General features: G+C 51.7%; 1 protein-coding gene and 1 long non-coding RNA gene across 2 annotated transcripts; both read right to left on the bottom strand.

Moving 5' to 3' along the window:
- Positions 1 to 999: 999 nt before the first annotated feature.
- Dlx3 (distal-less homeobox 3) lies at positions 1000 to 6358 on the bottom strand. The gene is given in 3 exon segments (NM_001105832.1): positions 1000 to 2928; positions 4614 to 4804; positions 5849 to 6358. Coding segments are annotated over 3 exon segments (864 nt in total). The 5' UTR covers positions 6174 to 6358; the 3' UTR covers positions 1000 to 2580.
- A 10042-nt stretch (positions 6359 to 16400) lies between these two features.
- LOC148003074 (uncharacterized) lies at positions 16401 to 18991 on the bottom strand. The gene is made up of 3 exons (XR_015631293.1): positions 18845 to 18991; positions 16818 to 17488; positions 16401 to 16540 (listed from the first exon to the last, which is right to left on the bottom strand). It is a non-coding gene; the product is annotated as an uncharacterized LOC148003074 (long non-coding RNA).
- Between the last annotated feature and the right edge of the window lie 5194 nt (positions 18992 to 24185).

The raw sequence follows: 24185 nt of genomic DNA, 5'->3' as shown, positions 1-24185 counted from the left end.
GCCTCCTCCCCGACAGAGGCTCCATCTCCATTAGACAGGATACTAAGACTGGAGGCTCCAGGCTGAGATGGGTCACAGTGGCTGCTAGGTGTTGTCAGGAATTTTGTAAACAAAGGTGCTTCTGAGCACATTTGTGTGTGTGTGTGTGTGTGTGTGTGTGTGTGTGTGTGTGTGTAAGGTATGTCATTTTCCTCAAAGGGTGACAATTTTCTTCAAGTGGGGTTGCATATATATGTGATAAGAGATGACACTATGTGTCAGATAGGAAGGTGCATAATGTGGTTGTGTATCTATGCCATCTCCTAGTACACACACACACACACACACACACACACACACACTCATCCTCCTCTCAGAAACCTTGGAGTCAGGATCTGGAAGAAGGGGTCAGCATTTCCTGCATAGGCAGTCTGTGACAGCATCCAGAAGATTCTGAGTCAGGACCACACCCTTCCCAAGAAGGCAAAACACAGACCCCCTCCCCCCTATTCCATTGCTTCCTGGTCTGAGGTCCCACCAGCTAGCTATAGGACCGGTCCCAGCCTCACAGGGTCCCACAGGGACGGATGTGTGGATGAGGGGCTGGGAGTGCCTGGGCGTGAAGGCAGGGGGTTCTACCCATGTGCAAGCATGTTGATGTGTGAGCTCAAGATCAAAGAGCAGCCCTGAGGTGACCTGGCAGCTGCAGTGATGGTGGCAGAGGACAGCTGGCTGACAGAAAGCCAAGTCACCAAGCAGAGTGGAGTCAGGGAGGCCCTGGTTGGGAGCCTCCCACTCAGGCCTGCTCACAATGTGGGCAGCCACAGGGTCAGGAGCACCTGCCCCGCAACCCGGCATCCCAATAGTGGTTTCCACCCTGACCTTGTCTTCTCAGCAGCCCCTAGAAGCTCAGAGGTCTCTTCCACTAACACCTCCCACCAACTCCCGGCCTCCTTTCAAGAGCTGTCTGCCGCTAGTTCAAAGAGTACCGTGTGCTTATTTTGTTCTTCTTCTTCTCTCTTTTTTTTTTATTATTAACATTATATATAAAGACTGGTCCAGTAAGAAAGCAGAAATGGGAAGGCGGGGGAGGGGTGGGAGCTGACTTCATTCCTGTCCCTTTGAGGTGGGACTCGGAGACCCACCACATCTCTCCTTGCTCCTGAACATCCCACGAAACCCAAATCCAGCAGGAGCCCATATCCATCTTTCTGCTTGCAACACACAGGGAGATTGGTCCAGGAGGAACAGGGTCACATAAATAGGAAACCACAAGGGAGGAGACTGCTTCTCTTGGTTGCTCTTTAAAAAAAAAAGAAAGAAAGAAAGAAAGAAAGAAAGAAAGAAAGAAAGAAAGAAAGAAAGAAAAACAAAAACCCCATAGTATATATATACATATATGTATATATATATATATATAAAACTATAGTCTTTTACCTCTCCTTTCTTCGATGTTTTACCACATCAGGGGGCAGAAGAAAGTTAGCTTTGGGGGGATGCCTGGGCTAGGGAGAGGCAGTGGTACCAGCTGCCCAAGCTGCCAGCCTTACCCCTAAGGCACTGAGTTCTAGACCTCCTCTTGTCTCCTGGATCCTCACTTGCATCCTGCAGGGGAGCGGACGCAATCTGTTCCCAAAGCTGCGGTGAAGCGGGTATTTGGGGTTTTGTTCTTGCCTGGTATATCTCTGTAGAGAGTTGGGGGTTTGACCCCTCCCCCCAGACTGCCAACTTACTGGGAGAAAAATGAAGGGGTGAGCGGGGGCAGGGCAGAGCAGAACTGCCCGCTCGGAGATGAGTGGATTTTGGTCCTAACTGTTAACAATGCCCATTGTTGTCCTAGGTTTCAACAGCTTTTAAAACCAGAGTTGTGCAAAGTCCTGTACATGGAAGAAGAAATGGGTCCTTGGGAAAAGACATGAACAGTCCTCTTCCCCAGGGAAGGGGCAGAGAGATAGATGGCTCCTTTACTTCTTCCCTTGAAAGCCCTGGATATCAAAAGGTTCCCACATTTAGGGGAGTTTTCTTTGGTTTGACCCTCAAATCCTAATGAGGGCTGGAGAACAGTGGGGGGCTAGGTCAGGCCCCCATCTTGAGGCTCAGACGTGATGGTATGTCCAATGTCTTTAAAGAGTGGCTCAAGAAGGTGTTGTTGCCCCTGGTGCTTTAGCTCTGGCAGTGCTGGAATCCATGGCCCCTGGTGCCCCAGCACAGGTAGACCTGCAAACACTCTGGCTTTCCCACTTTGGAGGTCTCTACTGTGTTTGAAAAGCTGGAAGGTGATTTGAAAAGCCATCTAGAGGCAATCCGGGTTTCTGGAGCAAAGAGCATGGGCTTCCTTTCCCCCCTGGGGTGGAACTCCTCTCCATCTGGAGGGCACCCCAGTCTAAGCAGGGGGAGGGAGGTTGTTTTAAGGGGGCATCCTTGGTCCATGCATTTCTCATCTGGAGGTTCTTGGGCCCCTGGAAGAAGGGACAAGGGAGGGGGAAGAGAGTCTTTCCCCTGTGCCCCTCGATGATTCCTGAGTGTCTCTAGGACAGGGCACCTTCTGCCTTAGTCCTGGGGGGGGGGTCCTTCGTGGGAGATTGCAGGCCAGGTGGGTACTCAGTACACAGCCCCAGGGTTAGGCGGGGGCCCAGGGGAGGCATGGTGCAGGGTGGCCGGCTGAGGTGGCTGCTGCTGTAAGTGGGGTCCACTGAGGTTCTGTGTGTGGTACCAAGAGTTGGTGGGGTCGTCCAGGTAGTTGGGGGAGGCACTGTATGGGAGCGGTGGGGGCAGCGGATTTCGGGTAGGGGCTGGAGTGGAATGGGAAGATGTGTCCCAGAGTGCCGGTGATGGTGGTGAGTTGCAGGCCATGGAATCGCTGTTGTTGGGACTGTGTTCCAGTGGCACCTCCCCATTCTTGTAGAGCTTTTTGAACTTGGAGCGACGGTTCTGGAACCAGATTTTCACCTGGACAGAAGAAAGAAAGAGCTACTAGTTAGCCTCTCAGCATGCCTAAAGGACCCCTCCACCCAGCCCAGTCTGGAAAAGGCAAAGCCGTACCCAGCCTCATGGGGGGGGGGGGGAACTAGGCAAAACTCCAGAGCTCTCACACCTAAGCCAGTATCTTTTTTTCCAGTTGGGGAAGAACTCTGTGGCTTGGAATATTCTGCTGGCCCGGTGGTTTGCCACTTCTGAAGCGGGACCTTAGGCAGGTTACTTATACCCTCTCTGGCCTCACCTTCCTCTCATTGCAAAATGGGGACCATGCCAACGCTACCACCTATCTCAAAGGGTCGATATAAGACTCAAGAAAGTTAAGGCATAGACAACTTAAACGGTCCGCTCTATAGTAAATGCTCAGTAAAAGGCACCCTGAGCAGGAACCGAGCAGTTGGTGGTATTTTGCCCACATTAGAGGCCCTTCACTGAAGTTCACATATAAACTGGGATAAACACACACCCACACATGGTACCTCCCCACTCAGCAACATACCCACGCAGCCTCACACAGCCACCAGACAGTAAAGCTATAAATGCATGCAGATAACACCCAGATAAGCACCCACAACACCAACACTCAGGCATGGAGGGCTCCTAAGGCTCTGACTGGGTCTTAGGGGTGACCCAGGGACTCAGGGGCAGGTGAACCACAATTCCTGAGTCTCTAAATTTCCCTTGGGGTATCTCCCCCTCCCCCTGCTTCTCTCCACCCCATGACTGGTACAAACAATGATTCAGCTTCTCACCAGGTGACCCAGATTCCCGATGGACCAGGCCCCACACAGCCCAGCCGCAACCAAAGCCAGCCTGTCAACACCTGTAGGGAGCTAGGCACCCGACATTCCTCCCCAGAGCTGTGGGGCTGCTTGGGGTTTAGAGACAGGTAAGAGGGTGGGGGTGGACTTCCTACTTTCTGATCCCTAGGTGGTCCTTTTAGTGGAGAACCTCTCTGCTTAGGCGTTTGGGTGGGAAGCAAGATCATGACGTTTTTATACAAGCATACTTTGTGTGTGTGTGTGTGTGTGTGTGTGTGTGTGTGTGTGTGTTCGCGCGTGCGGGTCCCATCACAGATAGTTGCGTTCTGTTTGCAAAAAAACCCTTAAAGGACCCTATTCTATTTTTTTTTTTTTTTTTGGTTCTTTTTTTCGGAGCTGGGGACCGAACCCAGGGCCTTGCGCTTCCTAGGCAAGCGCTCTACCACTGAGCCAAATCCCCAGCCCCAAAGGACCCTATTCTTTATGTGAGTATTTCCTGGAATGTCACACGTAAATCCTACACGCACATACTTCATACTTCGCTTGGGAGAGAGGCGACAGGGGCTCCTACGTCCTATAACGTTGCTGAGGGTCTTGGGAGCTAGGAGTTCTGGGGTGTAGGGGAGGGCATGTCTCTGTGACAGACATACACAGTTGCGTAAGTTCACAAAGATGCACACTGCACCTTTCTATGCTCACTCGCTACTGTAACCCTTTCTTTCAAAGCTGAGACTCAGCCACTCATAGCGCAGGCAGGAGTCCCTACAATGGGCTGCGGGGCAAGGGCTGGGGGTGGGGGTGTTTAACCGGCCAGCCAGGCTCAGAGGTACCTAGGGAATCCCCAGGTCCCTCATGCTCCCATCTCCCTCCAGAGACCCTGGAGCGTTCAGTACTAACCTGTGTTTGTGTGAGGCCCAGCTGTGCAGCTAGCTCGGCGCGCTCAGGCAAGGCCAGATACTGGGCTTTCTGGAAACGGCGCTGCAGGGCAGCCAGCTGATAGCTGGAGTAGATCGTTCGCGGCTTTCGGACCTTCTTGGGCTTGCCGTTCACCATGCGTACCTCGGCTTCCGGCTCCTCTTTCACCGACACTGTAAGGGGAAAACACCAGTTTAGTCTCAGCCTGCGACCCCCGTGTTTTCCATGAGTTCCCACCGAGGCCGCACCCTCCGGCCCACTGATCTCCCCGAGACTTCTTGGAGGAGCGTTGTGCCGCCCGCGCCCAGGGAGGGAACCGCAGCGACCCAGCCGGACCGGCGGCCGCCCACGACGCGGCGCTCCCAGCTCGGCACCCGGGGCCCCCGAAGCGCCGGCCCCGGCGCCAGCAACCGACTGGGCGAGGACCGCGCAGCTCGCTCCAGACGCCTTCCCGGCTCAGCCACTCTTCTTTAGTGACCCACCTAACCGCGGTGGCGTCTCCCACTCCTGGTCCCCACTCCCCATCCCCTTTTAATAAACTTCCTAGTTCAGGTTAATTTGTTTCAAGGGCAGTACCATTGTTTTCTCAGTCTCTTTCCTTTCTCTCTGTTTTCTTTTCCTTCCCTCTCCTTCCTTTCCTCCGTTCTCTTCTTTTTCTTACTTCCCTCTCTCCCTTTTCCTTTCCTCTGTTGCTTTCTGCTGTGCTTTTTCTCATCCCACCCCATTTCTTTCTCACTGTCCCCACTTCTCTCTCCACATCTCTACTTCTCAGTCTTTCCTTCCTCCACTTCTGGGACTTCTTTGGGTCTTTCTCCACGTGCCTTTCACTACTACGGGTTTCCCGGGACGGGCGTCCAGAAGAAGGGCCCTGGAACCTCCAGCCCTCGCTGCCCCCGCTCAAGCCCTTGGCGACCCTCTTGGGTTACCGGCTCTAATGCCAGAGGGATCGCGACACTGAAGGTTCCCTTGATCAACCAGAGAGCACTCCCGATGGCCCCGGCTGCCCCGGAATCTCCAGGAGACCGCAGCGCACAGTTCGAGTCTCTTCCGAGTGTGGTTCGCCCCTCTGGAAGTCATCTAACCGGGTCTCCTCTAATCTTCAACTCTTCCATTTCTTAACCTTGAGTTGCCCTAGGTTTCAGCATCCATTGCCAGACATCCTCTCGCTTGGGAACCTTATAATCCCTCGCACCCTCTCCACAACCCGGTTTCCTCACCTGGGTCCTGGGCAGGCAAAGGCTGCTCCCGGTACGCTCCATACTGTCGGTAGGATCCCCCGTAGGTATATTCCGACTTGGGCGAGTAAGCGCCGGTGCCTGCGAGCCCATTGAGATTGAACTGGTGGTGGTAGGTATAGGGGTTCACCGTCTGGCCGTAGGGCTGGCCCGAGTAGTAGTCATGTTGGGGAGCGCTGTAATAGCCCAGGTCAGTGACCGAAGACTCGGGCAGGGTGGGCGAGTCCTTGGAGCCCGCATGGCAGCTAAGCGAGCTGGAGATGTCGGTGAGGATGCTGCTGAGCTTGCGATCGAAGGAGCCGCTCATGCTGGCGAGCGCCGCAACACCCCCGGGCTTCCTCCGAGGAGCGCCGAACGGACGGAGGAGCCCAGGTGGGGTGTGTGTCCAGAGGGCGAGGGCAGGACGCGGTCGCGTCGGGGGTGGGGGTGGCCAAGGGGCGCCTAGACCATCGCCGGTCGTCGGTCAGTAGCTGCGTGCCTCTCTCAGCGTCCCAAGCCACAGTCAAATGCTGCCAGCTCCGCCCGGCCAGCCGGTTATAGACTCAATGTTGGAGTCTCCGAGGGAGGCTCCTGAGCGCTGATTGGCTGTAAGTCTTGCCTTCGAGGCAAAACATGCTCGCGCTTTCTCACTGGCTCCCCCAACCCTCTCAACCCTCTTTGTTGTTACCCCTAATGCACACACACACACACACACACACACACACACACACACACACACACACCACCGCCAGCACCACTATGTTCCTCCTATGCTCCACCTCAGATAAATTTTCCGAGTGTGTGGAGTGGCTGGCTGTGCAGAGCCCCCAGGATCTACTAGTCTGTCTGTTTTAGTGGCCAGGGGTGGGCTTAGGTGAGATGAGGAAGGAGGGGAATTTATCCATTGGGTGTTTATGGAAGGAGGTGGTCCTTGGTGATGTCTGTGTGTTGTATGCAAATGACAAAGTGGCAAGGACCCAGGGTCCAGGAAAATAATTTCGATCGCCCTTAAAGTTCGAAGGGGGAAAAAAGAAAAAAAAAAAAAGAGAAGACGAAAAAAAGGAATGTCCATGTTTTAAAAATGTTGGACTATATTAATATATTATCTTCATGACACTGCAGGTATGAAATGTAAGTTTAAAAATTATGAAGGAGGTTGGGGATTTAGCTCAGTGGTAGAGCGCTTGCCTAGCAAGCACAAGGCCCTGGGTTCAGTCCCCAGCTCCGAAAAAAAGAAAAAAAAATTATGAAGGAAGAATCTGACCAAGCAGAAGCACCTTGGGCCTGCAAGTCATTCGTCGGGCGTGGGAGCATCCTACCGGAGTAAAGCTGTATGGATTTAGGGGCTGCTTTAGAAGACGGAGATACCCCCAATTGTATGTGTTCCCCAACTGTATGTGTGCCATTTCAGAGGGACCAGGTTAAATGGCAAGAGCCATGAGTTGTCCCCTATGAGGCTGGCTTTTTGAGGCAGGCTCCCCTCAGTATGGGACAGCACTTGAGAGCACAGACGTTGTTAGGGGTTAAAGATGTATGTTACATCTTCCACAAAATGCAGACGGTCCACAGTGTGCCCACAAGTGAGGTCCACAAGAGTGCCCGTGAGAAAGTGTGCAAGTGTGTGTGTGTGGGGGGGGGGGTGAGGCAGTGGAAGTGTAGGGTTGTGAACGACTGACCAGACAGCTATGTGTACCCAAATGTGCACAGATGGATGCTCAGACCCGTCTGTCTCCAACAGATAGGAGCCAGGTACTTCATTCAATGTCTTCTGTCCATGAACGCCCTGATGAAGAGGCTTCTCATCCTGGAGCGATCTTCAACCCTCCTGTCTGTCTGGCTCTCTAAGTCCAGTTCCCAGGTAATTATATTTGCTGTTCCGGATGCCAATCATATTTCTCTATAGCACCCCCGTTTCTACTCCCAAATCTATCCGTGGAGGAAGGAGCCTTCTCCCAATTTCAGTTCCTATTACCCCCTCCATCCCCAGGCCTTCCTTACACATCTCGAACTTTGTATCTCCTTGCTTTGCCTAGCCAGGACACACAGTGCCAGCGCGCCACCTCGTGGTTGTTCCAAGGTTCTGCAATCTGCCTTAAGGCTGTCTTAAGGAGCTAGCAGGCAGAGAGGAAAGGGGTCTCATTCGGCTTAGAGTGTTGAGGGGGCGCGGTGAGATGTTTCAACGTTAGATCCAGCCACAGGATGCTAAGCCCGAAAAAACTTGGGCTTGGCGAGCTAGCAGGACCTGGTCCGGGAGCAGGGACAGGAATAGGTGACCGCCTGGCCTGGGCCGCCCCGGGAGGCCGCCGCGTGGGAAAGGTGGGGGCGGGGGCGGGAGAGGGGAGCGCTATCTGTCTGTCTATCTGAGCGTCCCCCCAGCTCCTATCGCCCGCCGCTGCGAGCTCGTGGCGGGACGAGTTGCCACCCGCTCTGGATGCCCTCTGTTCTTTTGCCAAGAGGGCGCCCAAGGAGCCCGGGGCGTTGGGGGCAGGAAGGGCACTGGGCTGCCGGTTCCCCTCCCAGGATGCAAGCGGGGGCGGCGGGGAGGGCCTGTTTTGGAGCCCCCAGCTGCCCACAGGGAAGGGACAGCGTCGGGCAAACTGTCTCGAGAGTTCGTTCATTCATTCATCTGGAGTGACAGGTGATTCGGAGATGCCCCAGTCTCCCCTCACCCCATCTGGGCCTGGCCGAGAGTGCGCACAGGAGCCTTGGGGTGGTAGTGAGTTATTTTAGGGTAATTTCCAAGGTCTGTTGTGCTCTAGAAACAGACTGAAATCACAACGGTAGCGTCAAGAAGCATTTAAGGCTGGGCGTGGCAGCGTATGCCTTTAACCCCAGCACTAGGGAGGCAGAGGCAAATGGATCTCTGTGTGTTCAAGGCCAGCCTGGTCTACAGAGCTAGTTCTAGGATAGCCAGGGCTACACAGAGAAACCCTGTTGAGGGGGGAGAGGGAAGGAGGAGGAGGAGGAGGAGGAGGAGAAGGAGGAGGAGGAGGAGGAGGAGGAGGAGGAGGAGGAGGAGGAGGAGGAGGAGGAGGAGGAGGAGGAGAATTACTTAAAAACGGTTTGTGTGGTTAACACCTTGTCCCTGTTGCAGTGTGCTGGGGAATGCCTACCTCATTCACCATAATCCTTCAGATACATAAGATAGTCTTTGGGAAATGTTTGTTGAGTGACTAAATGAGAGGAGCTGGATCCCCTTGGTACTGTTCTAACAGAGGCCAGACTGAGGCTGAGGCATGGTTGATGGAAGGTCTGAAGCAGGCACAGAACTCATTCTCAATGGAATTGAGTTCGGAGTTGTTCCTGAGGGGTCCCTATGATCAGCAGGAAGGGAGCCACCAACAGCTGTGTGGTAGCTGGGCGGAAAGGCAGCCAGAAGATGCAGTAGGACTGGTGTCACCCACTGGACTTCATCTGGTCCAGCAAGATGAGCAAGTGTCAGCTAGCCAGAGTCCTGCTCCTGAAGGAGGGGTGAAACAAGGCGGCTGGTGACAGGTGACAGACCTCTAGGAGACCGACAGGAGTGAAGGGCGCTGGTTGGTGTCCAGGTCAAGGTCTACTGCACACACTGTCTCTGACATGGAGAAGAGGTGCCTGCTATGGTCCCGTTTCTTGGAGACCAGGTATCAGGCCAATTGGACACTACGAACCAGCAGAGGGATGACGTTCAGGAAAAGGATGGACCCTGGTGTGTAGGCAGGCTTGCTTTCTTCCTTGCCTGGGGACCTGGCGCCATCTAGTGGTCATAAGCAGGTAGTGTCTGAACCTCCGGAAAGCTGGAAATCAGCCTTCTGCAGCAACAGGACAAAGGTCCCCATAACTCTGTCTTGGATTACTCTCTGGTTTCCAGCTCCTTCTCTGTCTCCCATCTTTGTTTGGTCAATGACGCCTGTCTTTGGGTTTCTTGCTTTCAAGTCAGGGAGCAATTTTCACACCTTTCCAGAGTCTCATCCAGGTATAGTGTTTGTAGAGCTTCTACAGTGCGTCCACGTCTTGGGTGCCGATGAGCTGACATTCAAGTCAGACCTGATGTCCTCTTCATAGGGCCCAACTTGCATCCTGGGATGTGGGCACTCTGGGAACTGGTTGGTGTGGTGGGTGATGGGGTGAGGGTTGTATGGGCTGGCGTGGTAGAGAGGCAGGAGGGCATTGGAAGCAAGACCTGAAGAGGTGTGGGGTTTGGTCTATGAAAACAGGGATAGCAAGAAAGAGTGGTTTCCAGATGCTGGAAAAGGCTGTGCAAAGTCTTGGGGGAGCTGCCTAGAATTTAGTATGTGGGTGTCAGTGGCAGGGAGGCCCTAAAAGTGAGGGAGGGGCTCAGAAATCAGTCCTGGGAGTGGAATATCAGGACTATGTACTGTATTCATAGGCTGCAGAGAACCATTAAAAAGTTTTAATGGCTCAGTGGTTAAGAGCACTGACTGCTCTTCCAGGGGTTCCGAGTTCAATTCCCAGATGGCTCACAACCATCTGAAATGGGATCCGATGTCCTCTTCTGGTGTGTCTGAAGACAGCTACAGTGTGCTCACATAAATAAAATAAATCTTAAAAAAAAAAGCCCAAACACAATTTTTTTTTAAAAAAGACTCACTTACATTATGTTATGTATCTGGGCATTTTTGCCTGCATGTATGTCTGGAACCCAAAAAAGGTCAAAGAGGTCATTTGATCCCCTGGGACCAGAGATAAGGATGGTTGTGAGCTACCATGTGGGTGCCAGGAACTGAGCCCTGGTCCTCTGCAGGAGCAAGGGATGCTGAGCCATCCCTTTTAACCTTAACTTTTAGGTAAATGGAAGGATGCAGTATATATTCTTTTGTCTTTGTCTCCGCCTTCCCCTCCCCCTCCGCTTCCCTCTCCTCCCCTCTTTCTCCTTCTCCCCTGCTTTGCATCATTCTCTTCCTTCGCAGCACTGGGGACAGCCTTATGATACATGCTGTATCATGGCTCTCCTAGCTCCGCCTGGTCTTGTTTTACTCAACACTGTATTGTAAGATGCACGCACGATGTGGAGTACACTGGCGCGTTCTGTGCGAGCCTCCTGTCATAGACTACACCACCGGGCATTTATCTGTTCTGCAGTTGACGGGGAATTTGGGTAGCTTCCAGTCTGAGGCGATCCTAAGTATCTATCGCCGAGAGGACTATTCTTGCACCTGTCTTTCGCTGCATGCGTGTTTCGTGCCCGAGGGGGGAATGTGGCATGTGTATGGGTGACTGACAGTAGAGGATCCTGCCCAAGCAGTTCTCTCAAGTCTCCACTGAGCATCACTGAGACACCTAGGAAGGTCTGTCCAGCGGCAGTTGGCAACAGGTCACATGGCTCTGAAAAACCAATCAGCAGCCAGGCATGGGGGGGGGGGCGGACAGGGGGCGGGACTTCTTTAGTTGCAGGACTTGGAAGTTAGAGGTAGGAGGATGTCTGTGAGTTCAAGGCCAGCCTGGTCCACAATGAGTTCTAGTACAACTAGTACTGCCATGTCTTAACAACAACCAAAAGAAGAAGAAAAAGAAGAGGAAGAGGAGGAGAAGGAAAGGAAAGGAAAGGAAAGGAGAGGAAAGGAAAGGAAAGGAAAGGAAGGAAGGAAGGAAGGAAGGGCGGGCTAGGAATGAAAACCGAGGATGGCTCAATGGTTAAGAGCACCAACTGCTCTTCCAGAGGTCCTGAGTTCAAATCCCAGGAACTACATGGTGGCTCACAACCATCTGTAATGAGATCTGATGCCCTCTTCTGGTGTGTCTGCAGACAGAGACAGTGTACTACTCACATATAATAAATAAATAAATAAATAAATCTTTTTTTAAAAAAAAAAAAGGAATGAAAACCGAGTCTGGCATTTGCTGCACTGGAGCCTCTGGCATAGATGAACTGTTCTGGGAGGGAAGAAGAGTGCACAGAGCCAAGGAAAAATGGCAGCCGAGAGTGGTCAGAAGCGAGAGGCAGTGAGAAGGACCCTGAGTGGTGGTGGTGGCTCTGAAGGAGAGCTTCAAAGTGGAGGGTGTGGCCAGTGAGCTCAAAGGTAGTTATGTGGCCCGGTTGGGGCAACATGAGGATGGCATCTCCCATGGAGTCGGTTGGACATGTGGGAGGAGCTGGGGAAGGGGGCCAATGCTGCCTGAGAGGAGAGTGGGAGGGAAGGATGCTCAGGGCAAGTGCGGGCAGCTCAGAAGGTCTTGGAGGCTGCAGAGGGCCGGAGAGGGCTGAAGATGAGGGCTTGCTGGGAGCAGAGGTGTGAGTGTTTGAAATGGGAGCAAGCCTGTTTTGATGTTGGTTGGAACTGGTGCCCTCCCTGAGGAGGTAGGCGGGAGGGAAGAATCTGGAACCCCACCAAAGAGGCGATTGCTCCTGTTGCGTCAGGAAGGAAGATTAAATGATAAGGACCGCTCTTACACTGTGCCAGACTCTGCTCAGCAAACCAGAGTTCACTCACTAATCCCTAGGATCCTTGACATGGGTACCCTTCTTTCTGCCTTTTGTCAGAGGGGGAAACTGAGGCACAGAGAGGACACATAAATGGTGGGTTCAAGATCTGAGCCCATCTTTGTCCTCCTCCCCTCCCCCCTCTTCCTCCTGCTCCTCCTCCCCTCCCCCCTCCTCCTCTTCTTCCTCCTCTTTCTTTGAGACAGAGTCTTGCTGTGCAGCTCAGGGTGATGTAGAACACACCAACTCCTTCCCAACCCCAAACACTGGGCCTACTGGCTAGGGCAGGCGATAGGGCAGGCAATCTTAACTTACTCTGGGGCCTAGGCAGGTGAGCCTTCTGGTTTGTTCAGAGGTTACAGGGTAACTGACCATATGGGTATTTTTTTTAAGGTAACCCTTGAGCCTTTCTGTCTGTTCGAAACATCTTAGGGTAGCAGGGACTGTTCAAGCTATTTGGGCCTTTCCCATCAGTACACATGTGCTGTAAGGGTAACGTTAAGCTATCAAGAGAGAACTGGTGGACTCCAAGGCACAGGGAGAGTGAACAGAAAGTCTAAAGGGAATCTGCAGCCAAGGGGACCAGAAAGGACTGCAGGTACACAACATAGGAGATTTCTTGGTGTTCCAGTGCACCCTCTGGGGTGCAGGGAGCTAGGCTCCTGGCTGCAGTGGGTAAGGGCTGGCCTTGAAAGTCAGGGAGAAGCAGAGGTAGTTTAAGAATTCATGTTAGGGTTGGGGATTTAGCTCAGTGGTAGGGCGCTTGCCTAGCAAGCACAAGGCCCTGGGTTCAGTCCCCAGCTCCGAAAAAAAAAAAAAAAAGAAAAAAAAAAGAATTCATGTTAAGTTGGGAGGGAAAAGAAGAATGGAGTACCCAGCTGATAAAAGGAGGGGAAAGTTCTAGGTTGGAGAGCCTGAGGTCAGAGGCTTGGAGAGGAGGACGCAAGGAGGGGTTACTATACATCTGTCATTAAACCCAAGTACTAACCATAGAAAACACTGGAGGAGATGGTAGGGTAATAGGAACTGTCATTCATTAATGGAGGGTAGGAGAATTCGAGATGCAGTGGGCAGATTCTTTTTTTTTTTTTTTTTGGAGCTGGGGACTGAACCCAGGGTCTTGCGCTTGCTAGGCAAGCGTTCTACCACTGAGCTAAATCCCCAACCCCAGCAGATTCTTTTTTTTTTGTTTAAGATTATTTATTTTATATATGTGAGTACACTGTAGCTGTCTTCAGACACACTAGAAGATGGCACCGGAACCCATTACAGATGGTTGTGAGCCACCATGTGGTTGCTGGGAATTGAACTCAGGACCTCTGGAAGAGCAGTCAGGGCTCTTAAGCACTAAGTCATCTCTCCAGCCCGATTTCAACCTTTCTGGAATTAGTAGTAATCCTCCTGCCTCGGCTTCCAAAGCACTAGAACTATCGGGTGTGTGGTCATGCCATCTTTTGTTTACAGTTAGCCAGAGTGTATATTTCCAAGTTGCAAAGAGAATAGATATCAAGTATTCTTACTACTCTTCTCTCTTCCTGTAAAAACAGGGGGGGGCTGGGGATTTAGCTCAGTGGTAGAGCGCTTACCTAGGAAGCGCAAGGCCCTGGGTTCGGTCCCCAGCTCCGAAAAAAAGAACCAAAAAAAAAAAAAAAAAAAAAACAGGGGGAAATCGTAGTCCCAGACATTCTGGGGCAGGGAGGGATAAGTAGGTGGGAGCTGGGGTTTCTAGGACAGTGAGCTATTCTGTATATACTGTAATGTTAGAGTCCTGGAGTTGTCCATTTGTGAAACTCAAAGAATGGTATAATATAATGAATGAACGCTATGTAAGTCATGGGTTTTAATTCAATGTAAAATGCCAACACTAGGAACTACCTTTCAGTAAATGTGTCACACAATGCCAGGGACAGCAACAGGAAAAACTAAAGAGGGGACATGGAGAGATGGCTCAGTGGGTAAATGGGCTCACTGCCTGTGACTTGACAGGAAGAACCCCAGAGCCAGCATTCTGTCCCCAATCTGCCTTATACATCAGCTGCCCATAGAACTGGGTACTGCGTACTGGGTTGGCCTTCCACTAAGTTCCTTCTACCCTTTATTTTCCTGTTTCGTTTTTGAGACAGTGTTTCTCCATGTGCCTCTGGCTGACCTGGAACTCACTCTGTACACCAGGCTGGCTTTGAATCTGCCTGCCTCTGCCTCCCAAACGCTGGGACTAAAAGTGTGCACCCCACCACCTGGTCTATCCCTTATTTTCAAAGGTGCTGTCCTAAAGCTAAATGTTTATGTATTGAGATTTGGCAATCCTCCTGCCTCATCCTTCTGAATGCTAGGATTACTGGTGTGTCTTGCTATGCCTGACTTAAAAAAAAAAGAAAGAAAGAAAGAAAGAAATCACTCTTTTGTTTGTCTGGCTTTGCTTGGGCAAGCACTCTCCACTGAGTTCCGTTCCTCTCCAGCTTTTTACTTTATTTATTGTTCACTTTTAATTTTTAAGCATTTATTCCTTTCCTGGAGGTGAGAGCATACCCGGTGTACGTGTGGAGGTCAGAGGTCAGTTTTCAGGAGTTGCTTCTCTCCTTCCTCCTTGTGGGTCCCAAGGATACGATGCAAGTCATCAGGCTTGGTGACAGCCACCCTTAAGCACAGAGCCATCGGATGGCTGTTTTTTGGGGGTGCATGGGGAGTATCAGAGGGAGAATGTTCTGTGTAACTCTGGCTGTTCTAAATAGCCCAGGCTGGTTTCAAACTCAAGAGATCTGCCTGCCTCTGTCTCTCGAGTGCTGGAATTGAAGGCACGTGTGCTGCCACACCCGGCTTCTGTTTTGTCATTTTTTTGCTCGGCACGGTTGTGTCATGCAAGGTTGGCTCTCTAATTTTGGTCATGCGGGTTGGAGAGATGACTCAGCAGTTAAGAGCACTGTCTGTCCTTGCCGAGGGCCAGGGTTCTAGTCTAGCACTCACACCGCAGCTAACAACCATCTGTAAGTTGCAGGGGATCTGGTGTTCTCTGCTAGCCTCCCAGGCACACATGATACACGACATTCGTGAAGGCAAAACGCCAACACATACAAAGTAAAAATAATCTTAAAAAGAAAAGGTTGGTCACCTGAGGTTGGCATCACTTTCTGCAAATCAGGGCCACTTGGATACCTCGAGGAGTTGGGCTTCTTCAGGTCTAAGCTGCTGTTTGCCGTCCTCAGGTCCTCAGATTTCTTCTGTCAGCTGGAATGCATTTCTGTCTCCCAGAAGTCCTGGTGGAAGAGGCACTTCCCCGACATGGACCTGGGATTGAGTCTCATTAGATACCAGTCACACACTATCCCCAAACCAGCTAGTGCCTCCTAAGGGCGAGGCCTGTCTGGGCCCCCGCACTCACGCTCAGTTTGAGATAACAGCCCTCCCCACTCCAGGGGAGCGAGGGCCCTTCCCAGAAGAGGGTCTGGATGGTGCACAGGCAGAAGCATCCAGGCTGGCCATTACCCCCTTGGCAGGGAGCCAAAGTGCTTTCCGTTAAATCATTTTGGGCTAAATCCCCAGAGCCGAACCAACACATCTCCATTTGATCACTTTCCGGCTTATGTTGAAATGACCTATCGATGTGTCTCCCGCTGGGCAGCAAGCTCGCAAGGACAGTCACATTTGCTTCCTACCCTGTCCTCCTCATCTCGCACCGAGCCAAGGCATATACAACACCAACACGCTGCCCCTGGGATCTTATGCCAGCCTTGCTCTGGCTTTCCATAGAGTTTGGCTCGGGCTGTAGGAAAAACCCTGTCTCAAAACACACACACACACACACACACACACACACACACACACACACACACACAGCAAAAAACGGTGCCGCCTTCTCTCCCTGGATTTCTTTAGCCTGGTCACCTGGACATGATTGTGACCCCTGTGGACAGTCACTCTGGGGAGCTGGGTAGGATGCTTTATTTCCCCTTTGGAAGCACAGTGACTCCTGGGAGCCCACTCACTCTCTTTCAGCCCATCTCACTAGCCACTTGCTAGGTTCCCTGGGCTTTTCTACCTCTGGGTTCAACCCTGATGGTCCCCACCCCGGCTGATGCACTGTGTCAAACAGCAGCCTCTCTTCCTACGAAGATGTGTACCGCTCCATGAATGGCTAGTTTCTAAAGATTTGTTTATTTATTTTATGTATGTGAGGACACTGTTGCTGTCTTCAGACACACCAGAAGAGGGCATTGGGTCCCATTACAAATGGTTGTGAGCCACCATGTGGTTGCTGGGAACTGAACTCAGGACCTCTGGAAGAGCAGCCAGTGCACCACGGTTGAGCTATCTTTCCAGCCCCAGATTTTACTTAAGACAGGAAGAGATACAACAAAAACAACAGCCAAGACACCTACCTAGTTAGGTAGGAAATCCCGGTAGTTAGACCAGTGTGTGAGACAGCCTGGGCCCTGCCTGAGTTGAACACTGAGTCTACAACACCAAGAAGTAAGTTTGAGGGCTGGAGAAATGGCTCAGGGAGTGAGAGCACTGACTGCTCTTCCAGAGGTCCTGAGCTCCAATCCCAGTAACCGCAGTGTACTACATGTAAATAAATAAATCTTTACAGAAGAAGAAGGAGGAAGAGGAGGAGGATGTGGTTTGAAGCATTGAGAGGAAGTCCTCCAGAATGGGGACTGGCCTCTGTGGGACACCATGGAGGCTTCATGGGCAGAACAACTCAACCAGGATTGGGGTTGGGGCAGGGACAAGGAGTCACACGGACACCTCCACTGCAGCTGGTCCTGGAGGCTGAGATGCAGGATAAAGGGGGAAGAGAGGGTAGAGGGTGGGATGAGATGCTGGAGATGTTATCCAGTACAGACAGAAGAAGCCCCGGCGTGCCAGAGCCCCAAATTCACCCATGGAGACAATGAAGCTCGGAGAAGGAGAGAGACTACCCAAAGGCACAGAGTAGTGCCTTCTGTTTTCAGAGCAGAGGCATTCCATTCAGACGGAGCCTCCGAGCTTGCACTCTGGTGGCTCTCACTTCCACTCTAGCAAATGGTGACATGAGGCTCTGGGTTGGCGGGACCGGCTCTCTCAAGGGAGAGAAGCCAGGCAGTTTCTTCACTTGAGTTGAGAGACATCGACTGACTTCGTAGATTCCGATGTTGGAAAAGAGGCAGATGGCAGCAGCCAGCGTTCACTACACCCCTGATGTTTCTGTGTGGGGTCGACAGGAAGTCCTGCTCACCCTCTCTCTGTTTTGGGGGACAAGAGAGAAGAAAAAGAAAAGGTCAAATTGCAGTTGGACTTTTCCAAGCATTAGGAGTCTTTTTCTAGGAAGGAAAGTAAGAGGCTAGTGGTACACACTCATAAGCCTACAATCTCAAGATAAGAGGACTGAGAATTCGAGGCTAGCTAGCCTGAGGAAGAGCCAATTCCGGGTCGCTACGCTGTGGGGCAGGCGCTTATAGTAGCTGCAGTTACCCTAGTCACCACCAGGTGGCAGGCCCGCCCACTTCCAAAGAACTAGCGTCTGGGAATTAGGATAACTCGGTTGAGTGATGGGTTTGCTTATTCATCCTTCGTTCGTTTATTCGATTATCATTCGTTCGTGGTTTCTATTCCCCAAGCACATCTGATTCCTTCCATGTGCCAGGAGGCACTGTTTTAGTGTGGCCAGGACAAGGTGGGTGTTCTAGGCACTTCACCCTCCCTCTCTGCCCAGCGGGCGGTACAGGCTGTCCCTGGCCAGGCCTACAATGGCGGCGGCAGGTGTCTGTGGGCCAGGTCTTAAGCCACATGGCGGACTGCCTGGGTTTCTTCCCGCTGCAGCCAATTGGGATGGTGCTCCTATCCTTTCGTTCTGTAGCAGAGCCAGCGGGCAGAGGGCTTTGGATTGCTTCCCTCTATCAGGTCGCCCGCAGCGGGTCTCAGGTGTAGCCACACAGTGGTCCCTGGGGCTGAGGTTTTCTCCATCTCTCTTCTTCCTCTAAACAAGCTAAACCTCAAACCGCCAATCCCAGCCCCCTCTCCTGCTGCTTCCTTGTGCTCTCTACTGCAGCTTTTCTTACAAGTATCCAGGGAACTGAGGATGGGTACCAGAGAGGCCTGGCCCTGGGAATCCATCTGTTTTCTTTGAATCTCCGCAGCCCCTGGCCCCTCACCCTTCCCCGCACCCCTCCCTCCGGCGCCTCCTGTCACTAGTTTCCGGTGTTTTGGAAGCATCCACCCTTTGGCTGCTGACAGGGTCCCCTCCTAAGGACATACTCTAAAGACCAGAAAGGTTTGGCTAGAAGGGGGCCACAGAGACCCATCTGTGCCAAGCAGGATGGTTGAAGGAGGCGGCATTGAAGAACTCACCCAGTACATGGCACCCTTTGCTCAAGGAGTTGCCCTGATCTAACGCAGAGGTGCCTGCTTCCCACCCTAGTAAGAACCACGGGACTTCAAGGGTTTACTCCCTGAGGACCCTGAGCCTAGAGGAGCAGGGAGTATCTTGGAAAGCACTCTTTGAACAGGTCCCTTGCTTCCAGAAAAGATTTGCCACTTCTGCTCCAGATCACATCGAGATCCGCCTCTCTTATCCAGGGTCCCAGGGTCTGGTGACTCACAAGCAGCTCAGCTGGGAGGCATCTGGCTGTGCCCACAGCTCTGGCATCTGGCCGCTGGCCCCACATCCGAGGCGCTCTACTGAGACCTTCCAGGCAGTCCTCTTGCCCATTAGCGGTGCGTCCAACCGATTCCCCTCAAGTACATCTGAGGTGGGTAAGGCCTGGCGCACCAGGCGCTCCTGTGCCAGGTGGAGTGGGAGTTCCGCTCTTATCAACTCATCACATTCCGTGCATTCCCACCGGGCTGAGTGGGGAGGTCAGCCGGAAGGAAGAATGCGGGGGGGGGGGGGGGGCGCTTAAAGTCCCTGGTCTGGGTTTGTGGATCTGCTTTAGCTGGGCTTCTGCAGGGCTGCCCCTGCTCTCTCCCTCCCTGCCTCCCTCACAGGCCTTCCTCTACGAAGTGCTATTCTAAAGTCTCCTCTCGGGTCAGCGGCTGTCTTTCTCTTCCAGCTCTGTTCCCCTCGGTTTTTGTTTTTGTTTTTGTTCTTTGTTCTGTTCCTTCCTCCATCCCCCAAACCCCTTCTCAGCTGCCTTCTCTCTGCTATCCCTGAATGTTGGTGAGTTGACAGGTGAGTAGAGATCGATGCAGGCTCCTTCTCCCCGCCCCATCTTCTACACGTTTTGGGTCTAGGACTTGCCCTCTCTGGTCTCGGTCCCTTCCACCTTTGGGAACACCAGGTTCTGGGTTTCCAGCCCTGGTCTCTAGCCCCTACCACCACCACCACCACCACCACCACCACCACCACCACCTCCTCCTCCTCCTCCTCCTCCTCCTCCTCCTCCTCCTCCTCCTCCCCCTCCCCCCCTCTTCCTCCTCTTCCTCTGGCTCTATCTTGGAGAGAGTTCTTTTCAGGGCTTCCTTCCAGTCTTTACAAGGCTAAAGTGAAGGCCAGCCCCCTGCCTCCCACCTGCACCTAGGCCACTTCCTCTCCAGCTAAGATGCCTGCCAATCTTCCCAGAGCATCTATATTGATTGGACTCCAACAGAGTTGCCCTAATCCTAAAATTGGGTATGGTAGCCAAGCATTCAACCAGTGAGCCACATCCCGTTATCCTCGACATATTACTTCAGAAACATAGAGGTTTGTGTCTTCCACAATATCAGAATTGATTGAAAAACCAATACATTCCCACGCTGCCTTGGTTTGGTTGGCAGAGATTTGCCAGTTGTTCTGACTTTTCCTGTGGTTGCTAACACAGTTTCTTTGATTCTAATCTTAACTACTAATGTTTTCTGTCGGATCACACACTAACACTTCATACAATAGCACACAGATGTACAGGTTACAGACCGACTGTCCTGTGGGAGGTGGAGGTGACCTGAAGTTCGAGGAAGTCTGTGGAGGACCAGATAGGGAGCCCTACTACAGGAAGGAAACTAGATAAGAAATTTTATGAACCAAAGGCCCAGAGCTGCTCAGGCACACAGCTGTCAAACTGTCAAACTCAAATCCAGGTGACAGGCCATTTGAGGGTCAGTTTGAAACGGGCTGAATGTCACGAGCAGCAGAAGCTGGAGCATAGAGACGGAGTCAGGAGTCCTATGATACAATAATTTTCCTGGACAGTGTCTGTGATAAGTGACCAGGTGACTAGTCAGTGTACCTGACATGTTTTGATCTTGGGTCTTCCTTCTCCCCAGGTGGAGGGGTCCTGTTGGAAAATGATTGATAAGCTTTGATGTTTGTGGTGGTTTTATGTAAGCTCAGATGTCACTATTTCTTTTTTTTTTTCCGGAGCTGGGGACCGAACCCAGGGCCTTGCGCTTCCTAGGTAAGCGCTCTACCACTGAGCTAAATCCCCAGCCCGATGTCACTATTTCTTAGCATAAGTGAGTTATTGTGTCTCCTGGTGTATGTCGGTACTGGTTTATTTGTTCAAGCTGGAAGGCACTTGTACCTGATAGTGTGAGCTCCATCCCTGGCTTCTACACAGTGGAAGGAGAGAACCAGCTCCCAAAAGTTGTTCTCTGACCTCTACATGTGTGGCAGGGCAGGCACACATGCATCGTGCACACACCCATACACACAAATACTCACATCGTACAATATACACCACACACACACACACACACACACACGGTGCACACACATACGCCAAATAAAAAGTTAAAATGTAGTTGATAAAAGATAAAGTAGGGTGGTGTGGTATACACATTTAGTCTGAGCAGTTAGGAGCCAGAGGCAGACAGGTCGCTGTGAGTTTGAGCACAGCCTGGTGAAGGCAGAGAGTTTCAGACCAACCCAAGGTGATATCATGAGACTGTGTCAAAAGAAACACAAGGACAGAGAGTCATTTCATTGCATCTCTACTCAAAATGAAGTAGCTCAGGTCAAGGTTGTGGCTTTGTAAAATGGAGTCATGCTAGGTTGGGCACAACCTGCAGGTTGACACTGACCTCACACAGAATAATCTGGAAAGTAGCAGCTGTCCTTACTAGCCCTTAGCCCCTTAGATTTTGTTTTTTAAAGATTTATTTACTTATGTATACCGTGTTGTGCCTGCATGTATGCCTGCGGGCCAGAAGAGGCATCAGATCTCATTACAGATGGTTGTGAGCCACCATGAGGTTGCTGGAAATTGAACTCAGGACCTCTGGAAGAGCAGTCAGTGCTCTTAACCACTGAGCCATCTCTCCAGCCCCCTGGCTTTTGTTTTAGTTGAAGAAAGGGTCTCACCGTGTGGCCCAAGATGGCCTTGAAGTTCCAATCTGTCTGCCTTAGCCTGCTACCTCAGGTGTATAGTATTCTACCTGGCTCGCAGATTTCTTAACTAGGACACCAAAAGTATTCCAAAAGTATTGAAGCATAAAGGTGAAATTATTATTCATTAAAATTGGGGTTAAGCCATCATTAGGGAGACAGAGGCAGGAGGATCACAAGTTTGAGACTGCCTAGTTAGTCTGTGTTTCAAAGGGAAGGAAGAAGAGCGTTGTTAAGCAAGTATCAAAGGGGGACTGGGGATGCAGAAAGAGCTGAGCAGGGGTTCACATAGCTGGGGGCCCTGGGTCCCTCTTCAGTACTTAAAAGGAGGAGATGGGGGGTGGGCAGGGAAGTGCAAGGTTACATACAATGAGTAAAAATGAAAAGGTCCCCGCAGGGCCACCTACGAGGAAGTGGTCCTTGTGGCAGCTAATAGAGTATGCACACCACTTTGGCAGCAACTGGTCCCCTGTGGGCCAGCAACTCCACTTCTGGGCATGTATCCAACAGAGAAGCACCCACAGTGTCCTGGAAGACAAGCAAGATGTCCGCCACAGTGCCGTCGTCAACAGTCCACACGGAAAAGAAACAAACAGATAAAACTCAGAGGTCCGTCTGAGAGGGTGGGTGTGCGAATGCTGTCGTTTGTCTATGATGGCATACTATGCAGCGGTGCACAGGGAGAGACCACACCCACGAGAAGCAGCCTGCACCAGTCCCGCGAGTGTAACGTTGGGGGAAAAAAAAACAAAATAACCTATGACGGCCACACCGGTGACAAAATCCACACATGGGCTGGAGAGATGGTTCAGTGATCCAGAACACCGGCTGCTCTTGCAGAGGACTCCTGGTTGGTTCCTGGCACCAAGGTGGTGGCTCGCAACCATCTGAAAATCCAGTTCCAGATTCAATGCCGTCTTCTGGCCACCGTGGGGAACAGGAATGCACGCGGTACACAGATATACACTCAAGCAAAACACCCAAACACATAAGGCAAATTATAATATAAATCGACACACTGATTTTGTTGATAGCTGAAAACAGGCGTGACTGTGGTGACAGAATGAAGGGGACAGTGACATGCAAGAAAGCAGAGACCAGCAGGTAACATAGGAAGCTTGGAAAACGCTGGAAATATTCTATTTCAAGACACTGGTGATGTTTTTTGTGTGAGACCCTATGAAATTTCCTGTCTTGATTTATATCTCATTAAAGCATTTCCATTGAGGGCTGAGGAAATGGTTGAAGGGCTAAAGTGCTTGCCCTAAAGCATGAGGACCTGAGTTTGAATCCACAGAACCCGTGTAAAGCTGGGCACAGCAGCACATCCTGGTGTCCTACAGTGAGGTAGGAGGTGGAGACAGGAGAATGATCCCTGGAAGCTCTAGGGCCACCCAGCCTGGTATGTGTGTGTTAGGAGGTTGGGGGAGGTCTGTGCAGGGCACTGGCAACTTAAAAGAAACTATGTCTCAAGTAGAGTGGAATGTGAAGACTGAATGTGAGGCCGGAAGTTGCCCTCTGACCTCCACAAAAACCCTGTGGCATGTTTTATACCCACATTCATGCATGAATGGGAACACCCCACCTACCCATCCCACCCCCACTAAATAAAAAAATTCCCATTTAAACAGAAGGGACCGGAAGAGATCTTTTCATCTGTCCGGAGTCACACAGCTCTGGGATTGGAAGTTCAAAGTGCCAGCTTCTCCCTTGGGCTTTCTCTTCACTGTGCACGACTCTGCACGTGTCGCTTCCCCTTCGGCAGCTCACTCTCCCTCATCTTTATTAACCAGGAAGGAAGAAAACCACACAGGCACTGGCTGTCCAAAAGGATTCCTCTGAGGAAGACATCTCTCTTGGGAAACATCTGGCTGGGCCTTCCAGATGCAAAGAGAAACAGGTCTAGCCTCATGTGGGAGAAATGAGGCTTCTGGAGACCATGCCCCACAGCCTTCCCGAGAAGAGATGAGGACAGAGACAGAGAGAACAAGAAGGAAAACCTGCCAGACAGTGGTGGCGCAGGCCTTTAATCCCAGCACTTGGGAGACAGAGGCAGGGGGAACTCTGTGAATTCGAGACCAGTCTGATCTACATAGTGAGTTTTAGGACAACCAGGGCTATATAAAGAAACCCTGTCTTAAAAACAAAAAAGGAAAGGGGTTGGGGATTTAGCTCAGTGGTAGAGCACTTTCCTAGCAAACGCAAGACCCTGGTTCGGTTCCCCAGCTCCGAAAAAACAACAACAACAAAAAAGGAAATCCAAGAGCTCACAGAAACATGGCTGCGAGGGTCCACGCTGGCTAAAAGTTGGGGGCACCTGGTCATCAGGATCTTACTCTTTCCCACCTCCCCACCACCAACCCTCTGGAAGGTGGCAGCCCCTGGCACCTTGGATGAAATGACCCAGTGTTTGGGGAAAATGAAAGGGCAGGGGTCGGTTGCATCCCACAGATGGCCTGACAATTCAGGCAGGTGAGAGCCACCAAGGAAGATCCAAGGCTTGTGGGAGAGCGCAGGCTCTGATGTGTTTTTCCAACCTGAGGCGGGTGAGCCTAGAAATGTGAAGAATCAAGGGTCTTGGTGACAGGCCATTGTGTTGTTGGGGGTGGGGGGACAGTAGGTGAATTAGATGTGGTCCT

Source organism: Rattus norvegicus, chromosome 10 (assembly GCF_021556685.1).
Source record: "Rattus norvegicus strain SHRSP/BbbUtx chromosome 10, alternate assembly SHRSP_T2T, whole genome shotgun sequence".
Taxonomy (NCBI): Eukaryota; Metazoa; Chordata; class Mammalia; order Rodentia; family Muridae; genus Rattus; species Rattus norvegicus.
The sequence above is the reverse complement of the archived record's forward strand: the minus strand, read 5'-3'. Positions and strand labels throughout refer to the sequence as shown.